This window comes from Drosophila teissieri, chromosome 3L (assembly GCF_016746235.2).
Source record: "Drosophila teissieri strain GT53w chromosome 3L, Prin_Dtei_1.1, whole genome shotgun sequence".
Classification (NCBI taxonomy): Eukaryota; Metazoa; Arthropoda; class Insecta; order Diptera; family Drosophilidae; genus Drosophila; species Drosophila teissieri.
The window spans coordinates 18504851-18521825 of NC_053031.1; the positions used below are offsets into that span (position 1 = coordinate 18504851).

Genomic DNA, 16975 nt, shown 5'->3' on the forward strand with positions numbered 1-16975 from the left:
AGTATTCATTTGTTTCAGCATGGTGTATGTATGCTTCAGTTGATTTTCGTATATGGTTTCACCAAAGCTTCTCAAAGAAAAAAAGCTGTAAATTGCCTAGTTTAAGTTAAGAAGTCATGCAATGCACAAGAACTCAAGGGAGTTGGGCGATTACCAAATACGAGTGCAGGAAGTAGAAAAATACAAAATGAAAAAATCAACATTGGTAGAATCAGTCCAAGTAATGGATCGAAATGAAAAAGAAATCCATTTAAATGGAGCGGCTAGCTAGACTTGAACTTGTAATGGGTTTATGAGTTAAATGCTCCTAAGCTGTTCTAAGCTAAATCACTTCTATATTATCATTAAGCTTTGGCCAATTGTCTCGTGGTTGCGTTTAAATTTGGACTAAAACTTACTGAACTGCTACATTTCGTTAACGACTAAAATGTGATTTGGACTGTTTTTTCATTGGTTTGGAAGACTTCGATTTTTGTTAGGTTTTCTGTTTGCTTTATTGAGAAATTGGAACTTCTTTCGAAAGTTTTCAATTTGATTTTGTTTTTTTTTACGTACCGATCATAACACGGGCTGGGACTGCATTCCATTCCAGCCAAAATGTGATAAACGACGAGGTGACCAATATAATGCCAGGTATGAAAACGGTTGTAAAATAATACGCACGATCACGGGTAAATGTCAACTCGACCTGTAGGCAACTGTAATTACCTTAAGAAACAAGTCCGGAATTATGCATTATGCAAATTCGGCCAAAGGTTAACACACGCATACACACAGAGACAGACAGAGAGAGATAGAGAGATATATAGATAGAGAGGCCTATTGGTTAGAACTATTTTCCACAGAGGACCTTACACTGTACTTTTCCCGATTTTTTGGCTTACTTTGGCTAAGCTATACTCATACTTTCAGAAGGAAACAAATATGTAAAGCTGTAAGTGATGGTAAGGTGAACTAAACTCGTGGTTCGGTAATTTGGGTTATGCTTTCCAGATTTTTGGGTGGGATGGCTCTCATTCAAGGAACAGAACCCATGCAGCAAACCTTAAAGTCTAGGATCTTTTTGGTGTGGGCATACTTTGAGTGGGCACTGTATTTCATATAAATTACTACAACGTTTATCGCATTGAAATGAAATGGAAAAGTGACAATTGGAAATCATAAAATGTACAAATTACTTTACAGAAGGGCAATCGAAAAAGGCAAATGCTACGAAAGGCGGAAAGAAAATCAAATCCATTGATTTTTAGTTCGGTTAATTTCTTAAAAGTACGTATTTTTATTAAGAGTATTTGGTTTTGTTTGGTGTGAGAGATATAGAGAGCGAGGGCAAAAATTGTTTATGGTTTTTGGTTTTTGGTTATGGGTTTTTGGTTTTTGGTTTTGTTTCTTATTTTGTTTAAATTGGTTGGTTGGTATTTTTGGTATTGTTACCTATCATCGATCTAGCTGGCACGGCATTCCATTCTAGCCAGAAAGTTATAAAGGACGACGTCACCAATATAATGCCGGGTATAAAAACGGTGGTGAAATAGAATGCACGATCTCTGGTAAAGATTAAATCGACCCTAAGACAGCTGTAGTTCCCTAGGGGCATTATTGCATTGCATTTCGGGTATTTTTTGTTGGTTGATTTGTAGCGTTTTTTATAAGAGAGTAGGTGTGGGAAGGTAGACAAAGAGTAGACCATTAGATAGGCATTGGATTTATTTTTGTAGATTCGTTGCTAAAATGGATAAGCTGCAAAGCAAGTCTAGCCGAGATCTGAGACTACGTAAGTAAATAAGAAAAATAATCAATATTTTAAAGCCAAGCCAAAGAATGGAGTACTAAACTAAGAAGGTCCTTTTTGTAAGAAAACCCTAAAATAATTGTATTGAATACACCTTCTTGTATGTTGTACAAAGAAAATACCATTTTACCATAAAAAACACAATGGTTACTAAATAGCAAAACATTTCCCGGTTGTAATTTCTTTGGCTAATACAAAGTATAAGCAAATGAAGTGATTGGCATTCGATTACTGGCAATTCAGATCCCAGTGACTTACCTCTCCAGCTGTTCTGATCGCAGGCCGTCGTTTGATTCTTGATTAAGTACGCGTTCAATGTGGTCAGCGAAGGACTCTTCCGCAGGGTGTCCTCGTCGTTTTTCCAGACGTACTTGATTTGGGCCTCCTCGTAGGAAACTGCATAAGGATAAACAAGAAATTCCGCTTTAGGAATCACTGGCTCGCACAATTGGATTAGGTTCTCAGCCCCAAGTAAGCCCATCACAATATCATTAATTAATTAGATTAATCTAAATAGGCGGGCACACACAAATGCATATTGTCTGAGCCATTTGTTTGGGGCTCGAGGAAGACCAGACCCAGCAAATTAAATCATATTTGACAAACAAGCCGTGACAAGCGGGCAAAAGGCGAAATGCGAAAGGCACAACACTTCGATGGATGTTTCCCCACTCATAGATGACAATCTCGGCAGGAACCGACGTCATCATCATCTTCCTCTCAAAGTAATTTACGATGTTGCTCACGTTCTTGGCCGATGTTTCCAAGCGGGTTGGGAACCGGAAACAACTTTCGCAAAACAATGTAAAGACAAAAAGCCCACAACAAGGCTGACTGGTGTGTGTGTGTATGGGTATGTGTGTCGCAGGCAGTCAGCCTTGTTAGTCACTTTGTCAGCTTTTGTCGTTTAGCCCCCTATGCCACGCCCCCTTCGCTCCGACCACCTCCTTCATTGTTGCATGAACACACACACACTCACACACAGAGGCAAACAAATAGGCAAATGCAGATGGTGGCGAAGATTTCCCCTGAGTGGCAGTCAACACGCTCGCCTGCCCATCTTTTTATCATCAGGACATCAACATCTTGAGGTTGCCCCTCAACACTTTGGATTTTCACATCATTTATACATTAATCCCACTTCAGTTGTATTGTTTAAAAAATACTTAACGCTCAACACTTGCTCTTGACAACTTTCTTTGTGCAATCCAATATATTCTTATCATCATCATTATAACTTAATTTGGTTGATGTTTATTTTAAATTGCTGTTTAATAATAATAAAATGTGAACTTACTGCTCTCCATGGAGAAGGAACACTTGGGGTCATCGAATGGAAATATATGAAGACTTCCCTGGCAGGATAATATCAGGTGACGTCTACAAGGAAATCGAAAAATTTGTTTAGACAAATATACAAATAAATATATTTACATAAAAGTATCATATTTTCTGTAAAATTTCAGGAAATTAGTTTCCTATTGATATCCAAAGCCTCTGTTTTGCTTTTGGGCGCACAAACAAGTGTATGTTGAATTTAATCCTAAGCAAAAGTATTTACCTTTGAATAATTAATATATATTGCATATTATTATTTGTGCATTTTGGTTTTTGCAATGCTCATCGACCGTAAAATATTTTTTGACCTTATAATTCCTTGCATTTTAGCCTCGAGCAATTTCATGCTTGTCTTTGCCACTTAATATCACGCTTTGTTCGGCAACATCAATTCATAATTTTCCACCCCGTGTCGCTGTCGCTTTTCCAACAAGTTTTTCCGACGTTTCTCCTTGTCGGCTATGCAAACAGCAAAAGGGAAATGCTGGACCAGAAAATGCTGGGAAAAGTAAATGGCAACTGCAACTTATTTTAATTGCTGGACGACACTTTTGCGCTATGCAGTCAATTGGAAAAGTTCTGTTGAATTAAAAATGTAGACAAGTTGGAAAAGCGAGGGGATGTGAGCGAGAAAAAGGGAAGAGTAAGACAAACAAGACCATCCAACAAATGTTGGTCATATTGTGAAAAGTTCCTCGCTTTTTTTCCCCCCATACGAGACTGAAATTTCCAGCTGGCCAGGAATTGGGATATATGTACTTTGTACCTGGGCAAATATTTACATACCTACTTTCACTTTACATTTTACTCATACTCGTATTCACCTATTTTCCTGCCTTCTACATTTCTTGTGCTCTTTTTCATTACGGCCTCGTATGTTTGGCGGGCTAGCTTACATATTTGGAGGGCCCTTTCCCCAAATTTTCCACTACCCAGCGAGAAAAAACGAAAAAAAGGAGAAAAAAAAAAGGTGGAAAATTGAGCAAAAGAAACTAAAAAAGCACAGAGAATAAAAAAATATTGCCGCTTCGCCTGTCATCTTGCTATCCCTAATGAATATGAACTTTGAGCGAAAATTTGCATTTTCTGGCGCCATTAAAGCCGCTTAGCCCGGCCTCGTCTCCGGATTTTGTATAAAAAATTCATTCATATTCAAATCGGGCTACAGAGCAGTATACACACACCTCATTGCGTACGTAATGGTCCCGTTCCGAAATATTCTTAAAGCGAAATGCATTGGTATGATGGGATCCTTGAAATCGCCATGCATAATGAAATACGTATCCGGCGTCCAGATGCTATCATGATGATGCAGAGCATTTAAGAAGTCATAATGAGACTTATTGCCATATTGCAGTCGCGGATCGTTCCATTGCTGGTTCAGCAGAAATTCAACCTCGTATTTCTGCAAGCGACCAATTTAATATAAATAAAATATATACATTAAATGATTTTCATTTATGAGCACGACTCACCAAACTGCTTTCATCGGGCGATGCTAAGCTCAGGAGCAGCACGTTCACGTTCACCGTCAGAGTGCCTATTAAAAAAGGATTTCAATACACTCGGTAGTGGTCTACTTAACATATATTTTATTGGAGTGCCAAGTGCCAGAAGAAGAACAAAATGAGCTACCCGGAGAAGCGATAAAAGCAAAATGTCTACTGAATTACTGAATTAGTTTATGGAAATGCAAAACTTAATCATCACTTAACAAATCTATAAAAAAGCTAAAGCTTCAGTGCTCCTCTTAGTTTCATTGTAGAAACTACAACTTTTCGTAATAAATAGCTGGTTTAGAACTTGAGAAAAATAGGAAAAATTATACTTGAAAATCAGAAAGGACGTCGCAATGAAAGTAAGAAGTACAGATACAAAGTGCATCTACATAATAAAGAAATCCGCGAGAGTAAACCAACCGCGATTGTGTGGTCTCCGTGCATTTTGATTAGTTGCCATATCGGGCGATTGCAAACCACAGCAAAAGTCTTCATCTGCAAAAATGAATTAAATTAGATTGAATCATTTCGAGTACCAATGTTTAACTTCAGTCTCATCACTTTTTCCGATCCCTATTATCCTCTTGCATTGTTGTCTTTTACTTTCCATTAGTAACAAAAATTCAATTTTCTAACAGCTCTAACAGCGGAATGTAATGTAATGTAATGATTTTCCAAAGCATAAGCATATCGAAGAAAACGTAATTGCATTGCATACTTTCTTTGGCTGCAGATGTTGGCCACCCAAACCCCAAAGTGTCCACATCTTTTGTGCATCCCATCCATGGCAGTGCAGCCATTAACTTTAATTGATTTTATAGTGTCCATACGTCGTGGCCTGGCTCCTCCAATTGTTGTCTGCTGGATGTCATTTGGCAAACAACCCGAGATACCCGAGATACCCGTTTTCCCCTCTTACGAAAGCAACTCTTAATGGCACAAACACTGTGTGCAGTTTTTCCCCAGTCTCCACTTAGTAAGATTGGAAATTGAATCGCAACAATGTGAAAATGGCGGATAATTTCTGAAACGTCTTACCATTTACAGGCGGCAGTAATCGTTTATCGTAGCGCTTCTTCTCGAGCAGTAAATCTAATATTTCCTTATCCGAACTGGACTCATCAAATCTGTAGAACACGAGAAAATCATTTGAAAACTTGTAGACATTTTTGCGATCAATGTAAATTTGTGTTAGTAATTGACAAAATAGTAAGTTGTTATTTTCCCAAGGAATCTTTTATGTACAACAGTTTTGTGTGCTGTTTTAAGTAGATGGGAAGATTTCAGCCGAAAAACTAAAAGATAAAATAAAAAAACTCATAAGTAGGTAAGCAGTTAAAACAATAATCTTGTTTTTCTCAATTCTTTAATGAGAATCTAAGAAATCCTTTAAGTTTTAGAAATCCTAAAAATTATCGTTTAAGTCTGAGAGAGTAAAATAGTTGACTTGCTATGAAGTAGTTGGCTAAGCATTTTATTTTATGCAACTCATAATCTTTATTTCAAATTGCATGCAAAACATCAGCAGAACGAAGCTGAGAAAAACCAATTACCTCAACTGGAAATCAAATAAACTCAAAAAGTATAGTGTGTGCAGAAAACGAAACTTAATAATTCCAGAAAAAGGGGTAACCAAAAACTCGAGTTTTCTCTTTTTCCGTATAATTCTCAGCTTTCGGTATTTCATTTTTTTAGAGATGGAAGGAGGTGTGCATTAACTTACTTCGACCAATCGATGCCATGACTGAAAGAATTTCAAAAAGGAAAAAATAAATAGAACAATTTTTGTACGTGTTGTGAAAAGGATTGCCAGGCGATACAGAATGAAAGATATATGGAGAGACAGATGGATAGTTAGGAAAATAGAGGCTGTGTGGGCGGGTTGAAGGTAACAAAATCAAATGGTAGTATTCCTAAATGAATTGGGTTGTTCTAATGAATGCGCCGAGTTCGCCCCGATTCTACTCCTGATTAAACATTGTTGATAAGTTTTCTTTTTTTTTTTTTTTATTTCTATGACCGCTTTTTGATATAGAAGTCTGATCCGCTCCGTTCCAAAGGATATCGTATTTGGAATAGTCTTAAGACAGATAGCTTTCAAACTGGTAGACTTGTTTGCGTGGAAAGAAACGGACGGACATAAGGACAGACGGACATGGATATATTTGGTTGTTGATACTGAACAAGAATATATACAATTTATATGGTCACTGATTGGTTTCACTTCGGATTCACTTGATAGGTCCTTTTTGTTAAATATAAATACTGCAAAGGAAAAGGGTACATAAACTTTGGCTTGCCGAAGCTATCTCTCTTCCATGTTTCTATTTTGGCTGAGGGAAATCAAGGCGAACTTCTGGTTTGCGTGACTCTGTGTTGATTCTATCCGATTTATCCTGCACTCACATGGGATGCTTGTCGAGGGCACCCGTCTCCGACTGCGTGGCAGCTGCCGTGGACGCGGTGGTCAGATAGCAGAGCATCAGGAGGACGCTGGAGGCCGCGTAGAAGCTGATCGACTGGCTGTAGTGCTTGTAGTGCTGGCCGAGATACTGGAAGGCTGCCGCCGAGGTGGCCGCTGCCGTGGCGCCGACGTTCGCAATGATGGCCGCTGTCATGGTGGCGGGCAGTTGGGTCTCGGGATAGGGATGTCCTTGCCACGCCCGGTACGCTTGGGGCTGGCGATGCTGGACAGGACTGAGGTCCTCGTGCTTCTGCAGCGTTTTCGCTAGGGCGGCGAGGGCGTGAAAATGCAGGGATATGGCCGAAATTTTGGAGTTGCTCGCAGGATCCACTGCAGGATCTGGCTGGCGCCTCCGCCGGCGGACATTGTGTTGCTGCCAATGCTGCCCATCCTCATGCCGCTCGGCGATTTGAATCGTTGCTGCCGCAATATCGATTCCGATTCTGCCCGCCGCCGCCGCTGTATCGACAATGGATCCTTGCCGCGCCAACGCGTCCTCGCCTTCGTCCTTGTGCGTTTCAGCCACTTGACTACTGTGCTTGTTGTTCTCCTGACGTGCCTGCCGTATCGTTAAAAGCACTTGAGCCGCCGCTTTTAGATGTTCGGGCCCGGTTGCTGCTTCTCTCTGGGCCTCAGCCTCCGTTTCAGTTTCTGTTTCTGCTCCTGCGTCTATTGCTACTGCTACTGCTACTTCTGTTTGTGTTTCGGTTTGCGTTTTATGGTTTTGTTGATGGTTATCCTTGATTCTGATGTCCTCAGCTGGCTTGTCGTTGTTTCCTCTGACAGAGACCTTGCCTCTGGTCCCTGCGGCTGCCTTTTCCGCTTTTCCACGGCATTGGTTGCGCCTCAGTTGCCTGCTTCTCGGTTTGTGGGGCTGCTCTTTGGCCGCTTCAAAGACGCAGCCCATGTTACGACAACTGCAAGGAATGGTGTGCCAAACAAAAGGGTATTATTTTTATGATATGTCAATCACTTTCTGATTTTATACACTTTAATTTAAGAAATACTGTTAAAGAAACTATCACTTTAGTCTCATTACATTCCCTGTTTCTTATTTTAAGCATAACAAAATAATAAGGATTTATTGCCAAGTAATAGAACATACATTTTGTTTTAAACTTCTTGAATAACTTTTTTAATTTAATGCCAGCTGAATCACATTTACGGAATATATTTTAAAATAGTATATTTATTAATGATATATTAAAATATTCATCAACGAAATTAATACAGAAAAACAAATTAGGAATATATAAAAAACGGTAATGTATAGTATTAAATCCAATTAAATCTAATATATCTTTAGAAAATTCGTACAATAAGTAACGCTAAACGACTGTCAAAGTGCCGCAGACAAATATTTTTGAGAATGCCATCAGAAAGCCACTTTGTCGGGGTTTCAATTTAACTGCACCCCAGTCAAACTAATTAAGCTCGACGAAAGCAATTCGCACGCCACAATCTGAAATAAAAATCTATCGTCACCCACTTGATTGTCGTTCCAATGACTTGGCTGCATCAACACTCGCGGCGCTACATATAGGATTTGATTGATGTGGCAATATTGGATTGCTTCGGCCCAACGATCACGCCCACCTGCGTGCACACCTAACCGTAAATGTCAGTTGCCAAATAACACACATCCTGTACCGGATTTACGACTGCCACAGGAAAACTTTAATTTTCCAGGTAAATTCAACCATAAGCAGGCACTTGGAAAAATTCCGTGGTATTATTCCGTGGATTATATGGACAAGTTTCCTTTCTGAGGGCTTTTGAAAGTGAATATAATGTGAGCTAGAAAAGTTGGGGTGAGTACCCTAATATATTTTTATTACCAGCAAATATATTATATTATTAGGTAAAAATATATAAACAAATCAAATTCATCATTATTTTTCTTCTTTCAACTTCTAGAATTATAAATAAATTATATTTTCTAAATATACTACGATCTCAAGCTCTTATGCCTTATTCAGCTGGAGAATGTTGCCAAAAGTGATAAAACCAGTTAGTTCTGCTGTGGGACAAGCGGTTTAGGCCAGGGCCAAAAAACGAATGTCAGTCAGCCAGTCAATGGTCCAAACGAATTTTTATTGTTGCCTGTCAAAGGCTGTCTTTTCGCTGCCTTTCGGTTGTTGCCAATTCAGTTGTTGCTGTTGTAGTGCTTGTCAATTTGTGGCCAACTCACGGAGGAATGCAATTTTCATTTCGACCAAAAGAGTACATATGTGTAAGTACAAGTAAGTACAAGTTGGGCTATATTTTGACATTTTTCAAACATGCAAAGACCTAAACGGCCATTGCTCCAGTGAAATGAATACCGACCTCAAAAATTCAATTTCCGCTTTTCACTAAATAAAACTGAAAAATAAAACGACATCCATTGAGCACGAGTGATTTGGGTTTGATAAGTTATTTTGTACACATACCATGAATGTTTGAACACATGAACACATGTTTTTTAAAAGAAATATAATCGGCTTTTGTACAATACGCATAAGCTGCTTTTGGAAACTTTATTTTAATACTGTTAGCAGAAGTTTACAGATTAAGAATCCAGAAAACATGCAAGCAAACCGCACTCAATTTAAACTTGATTGCCCGAACAGCTTATTCCCAACCATATGGAAAAGCCAGTGAAAAACTTTGACATGAGTGAGTCCGTCCTCTACATGCTCCCCATTTCCCCTTTTAATCAAAGAAAAACCGCAGAAAACGCAGACAAACCCACTAAAAGCGGGTACTCAGTGGCTTTGGGTTATCCGCCACCGTATTCAGGGTCTTCATTATACATTTATTCGATTTTTACGTGACTTTGGCCATAAAGCACAAAAATAAACCCCAAGACAGCAGATAGCAAAAGTAATAGGCATAGAAACTAGGCAGAGCCAAAGAAGTGGGCTCGTAAATGGGTCCCATATACAAATTGCTAGCGATATAGCTAATACGTGTTTTCCTTGACCCCCTTGACATATACTTATGTACATATACAGACACCCACCCACATGTGCCAGGACAATTATTGGCCTCAATCTGTTTTAAACGCTTGTGTTCGACTTTCCTTTTATTTTCGTGGTGTTGCTCCAAAATTGTCAAAAACTTTAACAGAATGAGCAAACTTTTCGAGCGAAGCAGAATGCTTGGAACAAAAAAAGGGGCAGAATATATACAAAAATGACTGACCATAGATCAGTTCACAACTGGCTTCCTTTGAATCCTTCCTGGAACTCCCCGCTGATATCGTTCATGGCTTCCGGGGCATAACTTTACACAAACCGCGCTCGAGAGTCCGACGACTGCAGTTTGGTCAAAGTTAATCCTGCCATCGTCTGGCGGCCGGAAACGGCGCCAACTGACAGCCCAAGCCAACAGCCAACCCGAAACACGACCAATCCTTTTCATCCCTTCGTCCTTTTTCCCCCAAGTTGAGCTTAGTCTATTTCGTTGTGCATTTTATTTTTCGCTCTCAGCTTTTTCATATTTTTAGTGGAGCAACTTTTCATATTCCGTATCTGAATCTTTATTTTGCATCTCCATTTTGTTGGTGCGACTTGTTCAGTCAATTTAATAATTTGCTGCTAGTTTCTGCCTCCCCTTTCCGAATTATTTGACACTGTGCGGAATTTGCATGCAACATTATTTGCATACTTTTGGGCGGGCGCTTTTGTTGCGGTGGCCAGTGGCCACATGTCGGATACTTAATATCCCTCTGACCGACAAACAGCACGTTTCGAGCACGTTTTATGCTGTATCAGCTTTAATGCCCTAATTTGCAATTTTGCCCAAATCAAGCGGCAATCCAATTAGATGGTAGTCCGACACTTTCGAAGCTCGCCAGAGTTAATTGAAAATTCCATTAAATTTGATGGAAGCGAAACTATTCGTCGGGATGAGTAATTGCACTCCACAGCTGATGTTCAGTGGAAAAGAGTTTGTTGGTAATTGGAGTAAGTCCAATTTAGTTTAATGAAGTTGCATCGACTGACGTTTATTATTTATTCTTAATTTTATTATGGATTATCTTCAGCTACAGTTTATTCCATAAAATTTTAAGAAATTCAACCAACCAAATCTGCCGAATTTGGTTTTTAAGGTAATTTCACTTACCCAAATCTCTTTTGTCGAAAAACCTTTTAAGGAAAATATTCAAATTTGCCGTAGAGGAACAAGTATCGGTCACAGACCAATGGGTAACCTCAGTAAACGAAATAAAAATACAAACTTTACCCACAACAATAGCAACAAGCAACAATTACAAACAACTTGATATCGATTTTTCGGGCTTCAGTGTTTGCCATGGCGCCATTGTTCGAAGTCACGAACTTTCCAGTGACAGAAAAGACAAGAGCAAAATAAAGTTGATTAAACCCATTGAAAATATTCCCGACTTTTAACGTATCCTATATAGCCACGTATATATAAGGATTGGGGGCGGCCAAACCAGAAAGGCTAAATGGGGCCATTGTTGTGTTGAAGGCAGCTCAACGAATTATGAATGTGGACAACTCAACAAATTGTGAACTTATCCATTGTTCCGAAAAAGTTACAGTCACACAAAGAGAAAATCCTTTCAAAACTATGGTAGAATGCAAGCCAAATGAAAACGTAATATGTAAAATGTTACGTTCTTATTATACAGTTTTATCTTGATTAATCCTATTTCTCATAGCACAGTTTTTTGAAATATATTTAAAGATATTTATTTATGAAAATATTCTCTCCGTGATTTATTGGGTGTATTTTAGGTTAATCCTTTACTTGTGGCCATGTCACATTTACATCGGTGTCCTGCGCTTCAATCAAATTGGAACTACATACACGAAATTCATATTTAATGAGCTTAGCTCACCGCTAGCCATAATGGACCATAATCTGTTGCATTAAAAGTTATTAAAATGTCATGGCAAATACCAAAATTGCATTGGCTGGCAAACGTGGTAGCTGAAGAAGGGCACTTGACCCACTTTTGCCAGCCTCCGAGCGAGCGAATTGAAATTGGAAATCGGCAGTAAGAGCAATCTGCATGCTGCCATGCCTAATTAAATAACTCGGTGGCCAGATGCAGTGCGATTCAGTCCTGGAATGCAGGTGGTTATCCGGAGTGGAATGGCCCGGCGACTCGAACGGAGTGGAGTGGAGTGCAGTTCATTCGCATTTCAATTAAAATGGGAGTGCAGACATAGACACAAACGGGCGGCGGGCACTCAACAAATGCAAACCACTCAGTGGGACGCTAAGCCGTTTAGGCTTAAGTCAGCTTATTGCTCGGAAAAGTGGAACACGCGACGACATAGTTGACACACGACGACGACCTGTTGGAGACCGAGAATTTTCCAATAATCGAACGTGCGCGATTAATTAATGCCAGCCAAGTGTAATTGAATAAAAGGTGCTCCGACTCCTGCGGTATTTATTTCGATTGCATTTTTCAGCTTGAGCCTTAGTTCAAATGTCAGTACTGGTACAGTACTAAAGCAATTCAAAAACAAATTTCTAGGAAAATGTTTGGCATTTGTAGCAATATATTAAACCATATCCTTCTGTCCAGGCCTACGATTCACCGCTGAGGTGAGCCACTTAGCCAAACTAATTGCCCCTTTTGACAGTTTTCGGTGCAAAGGTTTGCGCACAGTTAACTCAAAATGACAAAGTGCAAGTGTGCAAGTGCAACGCTCGTCTGGAGAAAGAGCAGACACTGCGGTTTAACTGGGTAGTGGGAATGGGAATTCGGATGGGCTGAGGAGCTAGTGGTGCACTTATGGGATGTGGGGGCGTGGCGAAGTTCGTTGTTTGCCTGCGTGGTATCGCATTCTGTTTACAATAAGCTCTGGTCAGCTCGATGACGATGTTGGCCAGCACAGGCGAACTTCAAACGCAGAAATGTCGAAGAAGAGACAACTTGTTTCCTTTTGCGCCCCAGGGAAATAAGAACTGAAATCGAACAGATGGTGGTCAAACATGTTGACTTTCGGAATTTTCGCCAGCTGCCTTGTTTATGCAGCGTGTTTTCGGTTGAACACTTTGGCAAAGTTGCGCTCACATATTTTATAAATAAATACATAAATAATTAAAATTGAATGAGTAAATTGCGGTGGATATTCACGGATGACCGCGACCACAGGTCCTTTAAGTGAAGCGGAAGTATGTCATGCGCGCAAATGTTGCGTGCACAGTTGTGGTCAGAATATTAATGCTGCCAGCTCGAGTTGTTGGGGATTCAGCCGATTTAGGCATTTCATAGTTACAAATTCGTATTGAATGCCTGTGGTATCACCTATAATAAATGTCTAAAAAGAAACATTAATAATAGTCATATCATAAATATATCCTTTGGAAAACAAAGTTCCTCTTAAATACCCTAGATTACAGGACTCCGAACTTCAACTTTGGCCACCACTCGCCGCTCTTTGAGTAATTAAGCAATCGAATCGAGCAATCTCCTTGATCCCATTTTCAGATCGAACTTTTCGAGGCTGCGTCCTTTTTTGTAAACATTTTTTTGCCGCACATCATGACCAGTTTCGTTAAAGGGCTTTGGCAAGGATTTGTTTTTTGTGCGTCGAGAGTCCTCCTAAAATGTCGAAGGGAGGAGTTCGAATGCTCTTCGTCCTGTCACAGCCACTTAAATGCCATGCATCATGGAAATTTATGTGAATAAATTATAATCAAGCGAAGAAAAGCTTGCAGACCGTAATAATTCAGATTAAAAAGTATTTATACACATGACACAGTCAGTTGGGAAAATTCTTCACGGTGGGCTGAAGGCCCCTCTGGGATGTGGGCGTGGCAGTTGCAAAATGAAAGTTGGGTGGGCTTATGCTGCTGGTCACGCGTGTTGGTCGCGTGTGTCCCGCGCTGATTTCGCCATAATAAATTGACATTTTTTGGACATTTCTCTGCTCCTCGCTCTGGTTTTCGCTCGGAGAACTGGGAGCTGTCTGTCACTTAAGCCCCCTTTTTCCTTTTCCCTCTTTTGGCTGGTGGTTTCTGCTGTTTTTACAAGCGCCCAGGGCAAGCAGCTTACGGCGATATTGGCCAAGAGATGAATTCAAGCCGATACGACCAGTTTAAAATTTATGTTTTAAGTCAAATTGGTTCTTAAAAATTACATTTTTCCAGTTGTGCTTACTTATAGTTCTTTGGATATAAAGTTCAGTTTGACACCATTTCGGATTTGAAACCCACAACATGTGTTCTCTTTGCTTTATAAAATCTGAACAATCAAATTCCGGGGTTTGTCCCACAAAACAGCAAAAAGCCAGGAAGGAAATGACAGGAAAACGCAATAAGCATTGGAAAAACAAGTAGCATAAGCACAGCGAACAAGCAGCGACAAATAATTTGGCACAAAAGCAAATAAACAAGATAAGCGAACAAACAAACAAACAACATGAGGAAAGACGTTGAAGAAGCAACAACAAACGAGGAAAGTAAAGACAAAAACGAGCCAAGTACCAAAGCACATAATGAGCATAATGGGCGTGTTGAGAGGGGTGGCTGCTGTTTGGGGGTCACATTGCCCCTATGCCATGTGGCCTACCCCTAGGCATCATCCCCCCATTTCCCCGCCCCCTTCGCCGTGGACATGACGAGCGCCAATGAGCTTTTTGTGTTGGTTTCCCTCTGTTAGTGCTAGAATAAGCGCCACTTTACATGCACACACATACGCACACACATGTACACTGGGAAAATATTGGGACGGAAGAATTTATAAATAAATATACTGGAAAGTATATGTTGTTAGCACAACGCCATCATGGCAAACTTTACTTATGATTTTGATATTAAGAAAAATCCATTATTTCTACACATATTTTTAATTTATTAATTAATTACTTTAAATTAAGAATCACTCAAGATACAAGTTATCGCTTTTATTATTTTAAACCTATTAATTTGTTTGCGTGTAGAGAACGCGGTTTGATTGATTGAGGAACAAAGTTTCGCTGCCGTCAGGTGACATATTTTTGCCACTGTCTCTATTCTTGATCCTAAAAACCAACTTCATCTTCCGAAATAGCAATTTCGTGACTCCCTTCGTTAAGTGTAGTTGCTGAGGGGCGTTGGCAAAAGAGAAATTAGGGGATGTCACCCATTCTGGCAGGATGCAGTTACCAGCTGCAGCTGCAACTGCGAAACGAGGGCAAAGGCACGTCGCCAACCATTTAAACTAATCTTGAGGCAGTTTATTTATATATCTCAAGGGTCGTTTGTTCTAACAATGTGCCCAGCTTATATAGGAGCACATATATTCCTATATATATATATATGTATACCTTTATATAAACCTGTTTAAGCGCAGGTGGCTTGTAAAAAGGGGAGCAAGCCAAACGAAAAAGGGGGATCTATAAAGAACAACTTGCCTCATGCAGGAGATTTATCTCATCGCGTAGTGAACATTAAGCCAAGCCTTTGATAGTGGAACATATTCCCAAACATAGCATGAATGCCATATAATGCATTACTTCTGTAAGTTATGGACTCATTTTATAAACTGAAATCATTACAAAAACATAAAAACTTTAGGTCTGAACATCAAGCTCTAAATAAAACGTTAGACGGTGCGTATACGCAATAAATGCATATTTAAACTTTGGAGCATTTTAACCAACTGATTAAAGGATTTTGTAGTTTGGGCGCACATTGCAAAGCTTTACTGTGATTTCTCACGTCTGCGTTTCAGTTGGTCAGCATAATCTGCATGAAAGGACGTCAATTACATGAATTGAATGAGGTACCCAACCTCACCAGCCACTCCTTCGCCTCCAGTTCAATGGTTTATAGAGCTACTTAAGGTCGGAGAGGCACACTTCACTGACCTTTGCCTTAAGTAATACCGGTCCTGAAGCTATTTAATTTCTATATAAATATTTTGCCGTAGACCACAAATCTGCGGGTCATAAGCCGCAAGGACACGACGCCGCAGGACACGCAGCTCCTTGGGAGCTTACGAGTCCGTCAGGCTCGCCAATCCTCGCCAAGCCTCAAGTGCATGCCCGACTGAACTTGTATTAAAGCAGCCGGAAATTAAACACACAAAAGTTTTCCAAGAACTAGCCCGCACCTTCACAAATACACATGCACACAGCTGCACTGCGGAAGAGGTCCTTGTAATATGTATTCCTACTAAAGGTAGAAGCTTTTTCACTAAAAAAAATGAAGAAACTTGCATAAACTAAATCAATTTTCAACTAAACACGAATTAATATCTTGAGATGTATCTAAAGACCAATTGATTACTTTAATTCTCAATCAAAATATTCAGGTTTCTAAATTCAGTCTAATCGCAATGATTTTAATACCTATTTAGACTTTTCTCTTCCTGTAGAGCACTGCTGGTTCGTGCTTTGCATTTTTTATGTCCTGTACTGTATTTTTAAGTATTTCCCGTATGAGATTCTTTGAAACCAAATGCATTCAAAGATCTGAGCTGGATTGAGCTGGTGGGGCGTTGCACAAGTAAACGCTGCCATTGTGACTGAAAGGATATGTTTTCTACTCACCAAATTTAACCCGGCAGCCACTTCAATGGAATCCACTATCGCCTTGTGTCTGCATGGGCACACACGTCGCCAGACCGCTGAAAAAGATAAGCACCAATTATTAAATGGAGTTTTTATTGTCAATGGAGTTCCGCACTTCCAGATTGTTTGGGTTGTGTTTGGGATTAATTCCCCATTGTGGGGACTGGTTCTCAAAACAACGAGAAGCAACAGACGAGAGCGGCTTTTAGATAAAATTAAGCATACGACTCAATGCGAATGGAAAGGGGTCGAGACTTAGGCCCAGCTACTCATGTCGTCGGCATCAGCAGCTTGGAATTCCCCAGCATGTGCCTGCGGCGCAAATGATGGAAATCACTTAACACGGAGTGCGGGG

General features: G+C 39.9%; 1 protein-coding gene and 2 long non-coding RNA genes across 23 annotated transcripts in view; 2 read left to right on the top strand and 1 right to left on the bottom strand.

The window, feature by feature from the left end:
• Window positions 1-16975, bottom strand: part of LOC122617303 (glutamate-gated chloride channel) — a 48563-nt gene that overhangs the window by 11704 nt on the left and 19884 nt on the right. For 10 of the 21 annotated variants that reach the window (XM_043793111.1, XM_043793110.1, XM_043793109.1 and 7 more), the window contains exons 3-12: window positions 16600-16676; window positions 7036-8010; window positions 6353-6373; window positions 5668-5756; window positions 5050-5124; window positions 4606-4670; window positions 4315-4535; window positions 3090-3172; window positions 2051-2188; window positions 556-708 (exon numbers count right to left, since the gene is read on the bottom strand). In XM_043793111.1, coding sequence (XP_043649046.1) covers window positions 556-708; window positions 2051-2188; window positions 3090-3172; window positions 4315-4535; window positions 4606-4670; window positions 5050-5124; window positions 5668-5756; window positions 6353-6373; window positions 7036-8000 — 1810 coding nt within the window. In that variant the 5' untranslated portion in view covers window positions 8001-8010; window positions 16600-16676. Of the gene's footprint in view, window positions 1-555; window positions 709-1434; window positions 1588-2050; window positions 2189-3089; window positions 3173-4314; window positions 4536-4605; window positions 4671-5049; window positions 5125-5667; window positions 5757-6352; window positions 6374-7035; window positions 8011-16599; window positions 16677-16975 lie in introns of all 21 variants that reach the window. The other 11 variants (XM_043793126.1, XM_043793114.1, XM_043793112.1 and 8 more) reach the window with 6 other exon arrangements.
• Window positions 6131-7019, top strand: LOC122617305. The gene is made up of 3 exons (XR_006325942.1): window positions 6131-6257; window positions 6325-6517; window positions 6665-7019. It is a non-coding gene; the product is annotated as an uncharacterized LOC122617305 (long non-coding RNA).
• LOC122617304 lies at window positions 8591-9482 on the top strand. Its single transcript, XR_006325941.1, has 3 exons — window positions 8591-8713; window positions 8783-8904; window positions 9011-9482. It is a non-coding gene; the product is annotated as an uncharacterized LOC122617304 (long non-coding RNA).